The 10,753-nt window shown below is 35.5% G+C and overlaps 1 protein-coding gene across 1 annotated transcript; it reads right to left on the bottom strand.

Moving 5' to 3' along the window:
* Nucleotides 1–2,329: 2,329 nt before the first annotated feature.
* Nucleotides 2,330–7,909, bottom strand: LOC120298781 (leucine-rich repeat-containing protein 9-like). The gene is made up of 4 exons (XM_039322816.1): nt 7,795–7,909; nt 4,513–4,655; nt 4,088–4,285; nt 2,330–2,492 (listed from the first exon to the last, which is right to left on the bottom strand). Exons 1-4 carry the CDS (start codon nt 7,849–7,851, stop codon nt 2,381–2,383), a joined length of 510 nt encoding a protein of 169 aa, XP_039178750.1. The 5' UTR covers nt 7,852–7,909; the 3' UTR covers nt 2,330–2,380.
* Nucleotides 7,910–10,753: the final 2,844 nt, after the last annotated feature.

Genomic DNA, 10,753 nt, shown 5'->3' with positions numbered 1-10,753 from the left:
GTTTTTTAATGCTGTAGGCCACCTTGAGTCATCAGTGTATGATTTGGTTGCTGGCTGTATATATTCATTTAATTAATAAATGTCTGCCATAGGATTGAAGTTCTAGACAGTTCTGCGTGGTTGAATGGGAACCCAGCTCATAAAATAAGGGGTACTTTGATAGAGGTATAAGCATGGTATTCTGTCAGTTGTAGTTCTGCTTCACATCCACTGCAGAATCATTCTTTTCTTTTGATTTTAGGAACATAGTTTATTTGTGCTTTGTCCTAGCCTCTAGCCTTCCCTGATTATATTTATGTATATCATTTGTTTGATCCTGGGCATATGCTATGTGAGAATCTCATTTCTTATTGTTAACATTTTCAATTATTAGTATGAAAGACAGCATGCTAACTGAATACACACACACACACACACACACACACACACACATGCATGCACACACCATACTGGACAGAGATCACAAATGAAAAATGATAGCTCTGAAATAACTTAATAGTGCATATTGGACTGCAGTTCTATAAACCTGTCCCTGTGTGCTTTAAAGGTGTATTGAAATTGATCAAAGCATCTGTCAGTAGATATGTTAAATTCATTTTTCTGTTTTAGGACTAGTAGTTGACTGCTGACTGAGTATGGTCATGAATTTTGTAAGTAGTTAGTTCCACTCTACAGCCCAAGTGAGAGCTGCTGAATAATGAATGAAATGGATTTGATTTTAATCAGCAGAAGAGGAAGCAGCAGAAGACAAATTGTTCCATTAGCTCCTGTTGCAATACATCCCATGGCAGGACATTGTATATCTTTGCTAAAAAAAAAAAACCAAAAAAACCCACAACAACCTAGTCTCCCCATCCCGACCCCAGCCCTATACTTTTCTTTGTAAAGTTAGTTTCCTGTCACTGCAATATTGAAGCTCAATAGAATTCATTGATACAGCACAGATATATAGTGAAAGTTGGAAGAAACAGAAGGCTGGGTGACATTCACATTAACAGTGGAAGATCACCCAGTTTCTCTAAACCAAGATGTAATACCTTTGCAATTATTTAGTAGTCAAGGCTTATATTACTGTCTAATCCTGCATGAAACTCAGGGCTATATTTTTACAACATAGTTAGTAGGAAAGGAACTGTATGCTATCCGTCATGAAATGGCTGCCAATCAGCTTAATCCCAAAGAGGCTAATGTAATTTGTTACATGTGTCTAGGTATGTCAGACTTCTACTTCAGTCATTCCCTGCCATGCTGACTGGTGGTGATGGGATTTATGTTGGCCAACAATTATAGGCAATGAAATCTTGGGATGTGCCAAGTTGTGAAAAGTTAGAAAAATTAAGTTTTGCCACAAAGAACAGGGGGTCAACCTATTTTCCAAAGCACCTGAAGACAGGACAAGAAGCAATGGGTAGAAACTAAACTAGGAGAGAAGTAATGAGAGACTTGCCTCAAGAGGTTGTGGGTGCTCCAACACTGGAGGTTTTTGAGAAGAAATTGGTCAACCATTTTCTGAAATTGTATAAGGTTTTCTGCCTGAGCAGGAGATTGGACTAGATACTAGAAGAACTCCAAGGTTTCTTCCAACTCTGTTATTCTGTTAAACCATTCAAGGCATCACAAGTAGACATTGGAATATGTAAAACTGAAATGATGTATTGGCTTAAGTTATCTTTTGACTTCAGGATTTGGCCCTGTGATTCCATTATCTTTTCTTTTCCTGCATTGGCTAGCATTGGTTGTTAACAAGCTGATCATTCCTAATTTAAAGCATGAACAATAATTATGTGTTCCCTAGATTTATAAAGGTTAAGATTGTACAAATTGGAAGAAGTTTAGAATGTCTGCATTGATCCAAGAGAGTGTTTCAGAGGAAATGGCCTCTTTAAACATATATTACAAATTTTCACAATTTGGGATGGCTCTTCATGCCTAAAAACAACACTTAATAGAAGGAAGGAACAATAATTCTGCATTCTACTTAAAAATTCAGCCTGAGTTTTCCAATTTTGCTTTTTAAAATGCATCTCATATAATTCCATTTTCAAATGTGTGCAAGGGTTTGTTCTAATATCGTAGGGGTTAATCTCCTATATAGAGTGGTATGAAGGAAATGAAATCTTTGAGAAGTCCTTGGTGAGGAGATTGGAAATAAATGTAATAAATAAGTAACTTAAAAAGCACAAGATTAGCAAAAAAAATATTCAAAGTAGTCTCATCTCTGTGTCCAGGGAGCATATTTTTGTATTCTGTAATGTTAAGTTTGGATATTTTTAATAAAGTCCCAAAATGATCGACTGTTAAGACAAAAAACAGCTTTGTGTCCCTAAGATTTACTCCTTTAATCATGGCAAATCCTTCAATCCTGTTGGAAAATATAATGCTACGATATGGTGCATATTTTAGAAAAAAAGTTCCTTCCTAGTGGAAGACAGTCCTCTGGCATTTTTAGGATTCCATCCAGCATCTTCAGATTTGGCAAATTGAAGAATACACTGTAGGGTAATAAAATTGAGAAAGAAATTGTTATTTCTCCTTCATTATCCTAACCCATTTAACTTAATGCTGCTATTGCTATTATTCCCACAAGCAGGAGAATTGGGGTAAAACATGTAATACGCCACTGAAACTCTTTCCTTCACTCCACCAAATTTTATATCCCATTCTGAATGGTAGAAGTTGTATCCTTGATCTATTTTTTTCAGATGCAAAGGGAAGTTAAGGGTGGATTATAAATTCTGTGGACTGCCAGTTGATATATATATATATTATTTTATTTCTTCTGCACGATGCACACTCCTTTATGGATGTTCTGAGAACAAAGTCTATTTACTTTGTTCTACTAAGGGAGGCACACCCTTTGGCCAACAAATACCCCAAATTTGTTTTGTCACCTCTGAAACTTGTGTATATGTGTCTGAGAGAAAGATATCACAAACTGAAAAGCCAAAACAAAAAATAGAGTTGCAAGGAGAATAAATTAAAAGTGAGCACCACAAGGCCAACTGAAGAGATTTTCTGGCTCCAGGCAAAAAAATAATATTATCCTCTCCTCTAGTAGAAAAGTTTACTAGACTGGCAACTTTAGGCCTTTCTTATCCTGGCAATGGAAAAATATTCTACACAGCAGGTGAGAGTCTCATACCATAATGCCAGAAGGTGCCCAGCAGGATTTGGGCGCAGCTCAAACCACTATTATCCACTGTCTGTTATTTGAAGTAGCTACCTCACTCAGTGTAGAATCACAGGATGCTAGTGTGAGGTTTTTTTGCATTGCTTCCAGAGAACAGTATCTGGGACTAGATATCACAACTTATTATTTTAGTATTTGGGAAAGTGCATCAATAAACTTCTGAACATTTGCCCTTTTTTCTTGAACTTCATCTTAGTTCGCATTCAGAGCAGTGGATCGATAAGTTCTTTATAATGGGACTACATTTCAGGTAATAGTATTCTCTTTTTAATGCTTAATTTTATTGATTAAACTGTACACTGCTCAGGGCTCCTCTCTGAGGGAGATGGAGAGTTACAAAGTGTGAAAGACAAACAAACAAACCCTTGTTTATTCATTCTCCATTATCAGTTATGGCAAAAAAGATGGATGGGGCAGTGGTTTCTGGGAAATTGTTCACATATGGTATTCACATATGTTCATTTTCCTTCACTTATTAATGAGCACTTTGAGTTCATGAATGGAACTTCTCTTGCTCTTTACAGTTAAGCCAGAAATCCTCTGAGAAACTAGATATTCCTGACTCATTCAACCCAAGAAACTGACTACCCAGATAAATTGTTAAGGGGATAATCCAAAGGGGATAATCATGGAGTCCTAGTTTGGGATTGAACAAATAATGGTGAATTAGGGACTTTTTAGGTGATTCATAGTTTGTGGCTAAGGGAGAATATATGCAGTTTGATGTTGAATCACAGCTTGATTTAGTCCAGTTTTAGTGAGACTATGGTCACTGTATGCATGTTATTTATTTTAATAAGTGAAGGGGGGGGGTTTGCTACTTCTGCTGTTTTACAATTATGCTCTCTAGGAATAACAGTCTCTCAAATCACACTTTACTAGTTTCCAGGAACTTACAGCTGCCTGTAGTTTTCTTGAAACTCACAGGGGTTTCTCTTGAGAATAAGAGATTCTAATGGAGCATATCTCAAGGCTGATAATTCATTTAAGGCTGTGATATTGTTCTCGTCTAAGAACAAGTGTTGAATTTCAGGTATTTTTGGCAGTTGTCTGAAGGATGTAAAATGATTTTTGCTGAGTTTGAGTTCTTTGCACCTGTAAAAAGTAAAAAGGAATGTGCTATCAACTATTACACAAAGAGAAAATAAAATTTTAGACTATAGCAGTGCTTTAAAATGTCTTAAAATAGACAAAGTTTTCTTTTTTTACTGGTAAATGGATTATTGGCCCTGATTAAAACTGTAACAGCAATTTTTATGTACATTGCCATTGATTTCAGTGCAAAGTGGAAAAGTACCTGTTACATGGGCAGAAAAAATTACCTTGGCAAATTTATGGCACTTAGATCTGTCAGTGAATTATCCACCAGCCAAAGCCTCTCCACTCGGATTAATCGGCGGAGAATTCTCTTACAGTTGTCTATTTGGTAAGGATCTCCCAGATCTTGATATGAAAGATTTAAACTCTGATAGAGAGGAAGAATATATAAATTAATTCATTTGAATACTGAACAAAGATCATTTCCAAGAGTGTCTTTCACAGCATGATTTGGATTTGGACTAAACCAGATTCATTGTTTACTTTTTATACAATTTAATAAAGAATAGTTTTGATGGGGTATTAGTTGGGTGATGGTGAAGAAAGCATCCAATACATACTGGAATCAGAGAGTAAAGGGGAAAGATTTCCCTCACTTTTTATCTTTAACAATAAAAATACATCCCAAAGCTTTTATTTACCTGTTATATAAAGAATATATATATTCTCCCTCCCTCCCTCCCTTTGAAAAATTACTAATAGCTTTGGGATAGCATATAAAAATTACTAATAGCTTTGGGATAGCATATACCATTGCATATTGAAAAATATGCATGGAAAAGGCTTAAAATGCCCATTGTCTCTAGGTTTGTGCTGAGTTTCTCCCTGAAAAATGCATATAAATTTAAATAAAATAGGTGTGATCTTTGGCCTTTAATTTTCCTACGACAGAAGACATTTTTTACTATTAATTAAAATGACTGAGTTATATAGTGAAGTGGGAAAACATGTTTTAAGGTCATCTAGGTTTTGCTAATACGATTAAACTGCTAAAATCCATCCTTCAGTTTCTCAGAATTTTTCTCCTGGGGAAAAAGGTTTTTCTTACTTTATTTTCATTCATCCTCTATAAATTTTATTCAGAAATTGTTTGCTGCTGTTTTTAGCTTACTTTTCATTGGAGATGCTGATGGTTTTTTTCCTATTATACTTCCCTCTGGCATTCTCCAACTGTGCTTCCTGATTTCCAAAAGTCAATGGATGGAATCTCCTCATGATTTTTCCCTGAGAGAAGCCAGAATGGCTACACCAGTGTTTCTCATCCTTAGCAACTCCCAGAATTCCCCAGCCAGTCTACATTTCTGTGGTAGAAATAGGGCTTAGACTTAGACCCCTTCACAGTCCTTTACAGCCCTCTTTAAGAGGTTTATAGCATATTGCCCCCAACAATCTGGGTCCTTATTTTACCGACCTCAGAAGGATGGAAGATTGAGTCAACCTTAATCCAGTGAGAATCGAACTGCTGGCAGTCAGCAGAATTAGCCTGCATAGTGCATTCTAATCACTGTGCCACCACAGCTCTTGTTAACTTGGTAAATAAAGTCATGAGAATTTAACCAAAACCATCTTCTCTTCTGAAAACAAACAACATTTTTCTAGCTGAATGAAAATGGTTTTGAAAAGTGCAAAATAAACTTTAAGCACACCATTAGACATACCCTATTTCTAAAAAAAGGGAGAAATAAAAAAACAGATCTGCAAACAACTAGAAGCAAACAAAGTTATACCTAGCAACCAGCACAGGTTTGTTAAAAACAGATCATGCCAAATAAATCTTATTTCATTCTTTAATAAAGTGACTGAATTAGTAGACCAGTGAAATGCTGTAGACATAGTATACTTAGATTTCAATAAGACATTTGACAAAGTAAACCACAACCTACTAGAAAAAGGTAGGCTAGACAACATCACCACCAGATGGATCGGTAGCTGGCTGACAAACCATACTCAAGGAGTAATCCATAATGGTACCACATTCACATGGAGAGAAATAAGCAGTGGGGTACCACAAGGCTCCATCTTAGCCCAATACTCTTCAATATCTTCATAAATGACTTAGATGAGGGAATAGATGGGGAACTCATCAAATTTGTCACTAAACTGGCTCAAAAACAGTAACTGTGAGAGGGATCTTGGAGTCCTAGTGGACGATCACTTGACTATGAGCCAGCAGTGTGCAGCAGCAGCCAAAAAAAGGTAATACAATTCTGGGTTGTATAAACCCAGAGGCATAGAATCAAGATCACGTGAAGTATTACTACCGCTTTATAAAACCCTAGTAAGACTACACCTGGAATTCTGCAACCAATTTTGGTGACCATATTACAAAAAAGATATTGTGACTTTGGAAAAAGTACAGAAAAGAGCAACTAAGATGATTAAAGGCTGGGGACTAAAACATATGAAGAACGGTTTCAGGAATTGGGTATGGCTAGTCTAAGAAGAAGAAGGACTAGGGGTGACATGATAGCAGTATTCCAGTATTTGAAGGGCTGCCAAAAAGAAGAGGGGGTCAAATTATTCTCCAAAGCATCAGAGGGCAAGACAAGAAACAATGGTTGGAAACTGACCAAAGAGAGAAGCAACCTGGAATTAAGGAGGAACTTCCTAACAGTGAGGACAATTAACCAGTGGAACAGCTTGCCTTCAGGAATCATGATCATTCCATCACTGGAGGTTTTTAAGAAGAGACTAAGCAGTCACTTGTCTGAAATGGTACAGGTTCTCATGCTTGAGCAGGGGGCTGGACTAGAAGACCTCCAAGGTTCCTTCCAGCTCTATTCTATTCTAAATCCAGCTGTCACTTCTTTACAGATTTAGTATAGTACTGATACTGGGTTGATAAATTGATTTCAATCTTGGTTCCAACCCCAATAGATATAATCTATTTTGATGTTATTTATTACTATTATTTTATATTATTGGCTATTCCTAGAAAAAAATTATTGAAGCAATTACAGACAAGATAATTTGATTGTAGAAGTTTTTCTTTCTAAATTCCTTAACAATTTGGAACACAGATTTGACAGGAACAACTCTGGAGTCCTTTATTTCTCAGTGTCTGATAGAAATATTGAATAGCTTACCAGCTATCGTTTACCCGTTTACAAGGAACATAACTCAAAAAGAAAATGAAGTTTAAAATATGTACCTATTTTAAAGCAGTGTGGAGTTTAAATTAGATTTCTATAACTAAGCACCCTAGCAATGAATGCCTCTGAATTACACAATGTCTTGATAGTAGGCACATATTTTAGAACTAATAGCAAGCCAAAACGGATTGCGTGAATTTGTTTCTTTTCGTTTCTGTCCATTACTCATTCATTGGTTGCCCTTGCCATTTTTAGTCTTATTTTTTTCTATCATTGTTATTTTTTTCCCTTTCCTGTAATTTTTTTATCTGTATCTGTATACCCAAAATCATTGGGAATATAGGCCTATGTACAGTATTTAATTAATAATAATAAAAGCAATAAGCTTCATACATTCGTAATCTTAGAACTTACCACACAATTTTCCCAGTCTTCTTGTAACCATTGCTCCCATCTCTCTTTTTCTGTCATTTTTTTTCTTGCACAATGACCATATTCTTCTCCTCTAAAAAAACATTCTTCTTCAGAAGGTCCTAAATGTATTTAAACATTTATGCATTCCAGTATCCCATTACTACTCATAAATTTGAATATTTCAAAAGACCAAAATAGATTACAGATTAGATTAAGCAGATGTGCAGAGGACAGTCCAGAAGAGGAAACAGAAATGCTTTAAAAATTGGAAGAATTCAAGTGAATAATAATAATAATAATAATAATAATAATAATAATAATGATGATGATGTAAGGGAACTTGGAGGTCATCTAGTCCAACCCCCTCTCAGGCAGGAAATCCTATACCATTTCAGACAGTCCAGTCCAGTCTCTTTTTAAAAACTTTCAGTGTTGGAGCATTCACAGCTTCTGGAGGCAGTAAATATACATATATACTTTTTTTTTTCATTTTTACATTGTAATCAAATAAGGGCATTACTCCACTGCCAATTAACAGTGTCACTCAAATAACACATTGGCAATACAACCCTCATTAGCGTCTTATCACTTCAATGGTAGCTAAATGATGCAATAAATTGTCAGTGTAGAAAAATGTGCAAATTTGCTGATAACATTAATATCAATCTATACATCGCAAACTGTGTTTGTATATATTCCATTATGGAATATTAAGTCATAAGTTGGACCCCACCATTAGAAATACCTTTTCTAGTAGCTAGTCTTGCTCTAAGCTTACTATGCATTCAATCCATAATCTCCATCCATTCAATCCATAATCTCCATCCATAATCTCCATCCATGTCCTCCACATCCCATAATTAAACATCTGTTATATTTTTAAAATTTCCTTACTTTTTCCCTATTTCAGTTTTTGTAACCTGTCAGTGAATAATTCTGAAAGCCTGGAAACATGCTTATATGTTTTGTGTTATTGTAGCTGGATCTAGAAATGGTGTCTTCCAGCTACAGATTGTGGGTTTTTTTCCCTCTCTGGATATCCCAGCTGTTAGTTCATTATCTTAGTGCATTATCTAAACATTAGGGTTGTGTTTTGTTGAAAAATGACCCCCCAAAAATGCTTCAGACGTCATACAAATGTAAGCATACTATTTTTCTGCTATTTGTTAAAGCCATCCAAATTATTTCTGGCTTCTGTACAAACTTTAGGAAAAAAGTTGTGATGGCTTTAAGGAATTGTTGCAATTATGTGATTCTTTATTGTTATTGAGTTGATTTTGACTCCTAGTAACCACATTGATAGAATCTCTATTAGAAGATCCACCTTCAACATCTGGACATTCACTATCATCATTGAGTCCATCCACCTTGCTGGTTGTTGCCCTCTTTCCTTCAATACTTCCCCATATTATTGACTTATCTGCTTAGGATGTTTTGAAGGGCTTTAGTTGGCTTGTGTGCTATGCTGATTCCATGTGGTTGTAGCAAGACTACATATAGTAATACATATAGTACTACTATAACCACATTGAATCAGCATAGCACACAAGCCAACTAAAGCCCTTCCAAATATCCTAAGCAGACTAAAAGTCCCAACAATCTCAGAAGAAAAAACAGAAATCATCTACAACATACAATGTAAGGATTTCAAAAACCACTACGTAAGACAAAGAGGCAGAAAACTGGCAGAAGGTATCCAGAAACATCAACTAGCAGGCAGAAGACATGATGAAAATTCTTTAATTTCACAACATATAGACAGATTTAACTATAGTTTCAATTGGGAAAATGTGACCATCCTAGACCATGCTAAATCCAAAAACATCAGGCAATTTCTAAATGCCTGGCACTCTGACAAATCAGCCATCAATGGACACATAGACATTAACAATATCTATAGATTATGAAAAAAAACTATCATCCAGCCCAAAAAAGAACAAAAAGCACCAGTAATCAGCACCCAGCTCAGCATAGATTAATTTCAAGGTCAACTTCAGACCAACAGTCAAGTAAGCAATGCCTCAATCAAGAAACTGCCAAAGAAGCCAACAGCAAATAATCCAACCAAAGAATCTCTAAGCCAACCCCCACTAACACTGACAGGCAAGCCACTAGAATATAAACTGACAGCAAACAGCACTCCTTACCAGCACTGATGATGTTACCTAGTTTGGGTAATGAAACGTCTGCAAGAAAACAAGCAAGCTCAGAGAGCACCAAGGACCCCTCAGGTCAACCCTGAGCTACAAATATTCTCTTTTATTAGTAATGATGACTCCATTTATTGTTTAAACTATCCATAGTATCCTCAAAAGTCTTCCCTAGCACCAAAGTACAAGATTGAAAGTACAATATTACTACATTTTCTGTTCTACTTCTTCAAGGTCCTATTTTTACGTTCATAAAATGTCATAAGAAAAATTACTGCTATTGGAAAAAAACTGGACAACTTTACAATAGCAGACGGGCATAATATTTGTACTATTCAAGGTGCAAAGTGTTTCTTCCAAATATTTTTGAAATGTACAGTAACTTAATATATACATTATATATACAGAGAACCACATAGACTAATGTGTATTTTTATTCCTTGGATTTTTATGGTTTTTTTTACATAATCATTCTTCAATTATTTGCTTATTTAGTGCAGTTAATAAAGTACTATAAATGAAACATTTAGTCTTAAAACTTCACAGCAGCTGCATCTGATACCTATCTGATATCTATCTGAGTACTTGAAACAAACATTAAATAGGAAATTTGGAGGATTATGGATGTCTTTCTTACAGTAATATTTTTGCCATATTGGATTGCTTTCAAGATTACTTTTGGGGATAAAATAATGAAGTTGCCAGGAAGCCAAATGATATCTATTCCTTCCTAGCTCTAGTGCCAAATTTTGTTTTGGTCCATATGTCTTGTGATTGCTTCTTCCTCGTTCAGTATATATAGAAATAAT

This window comes from Crotalus tigris, unplaced genomic scaffold (assembly GCF_016545835.1).
Source record: "Crotalus tigris isolate CLP2741 ecotype Arizona unplaced genomic scaffold, ASM1654583v1 scf7180000024131.857555, whole genome shotgun sequence".
Lineage (NCBI taxonomy): Eukaryota > Metazoa > Chordata > Lepidosauria > Squamata > Viperidae > Crotalus > Crotalus tigris.
The sequence above is the reverse complement of the archived record's forward strand: the minus strand, read 5'-3'. Positions and strand labels throughout refer to the sequence as shown.

What these genes read in the sequence shown, in the direction of transcription:
- LOC120298781 (XM_039322816.1), bottom strand. Translation starts at nt 7,851, where the DNA reads ATGACAGAAAAAGAGAGATGGGAGCAATGGTTACAAGAAGACTGGGAA. An exon ending in AGTGCCATAAATTTGCCAAG is followed by an intron (nt 4,286 to 4,512) that starts GTAATTTTTTCT and finishes TACTTTTTACAG; the next exon opens with GTGCAAAGAACTCAAACTCA. An exon ending in CAAGAAAACTACAGGCAGCT is followed by an intron (nt 2,493 to 4,087) that starts GTAAGTTCCTGG and finishes ATTACCCTACAG; the next exon opens with TGTATTCTTCAATTTGCCAA.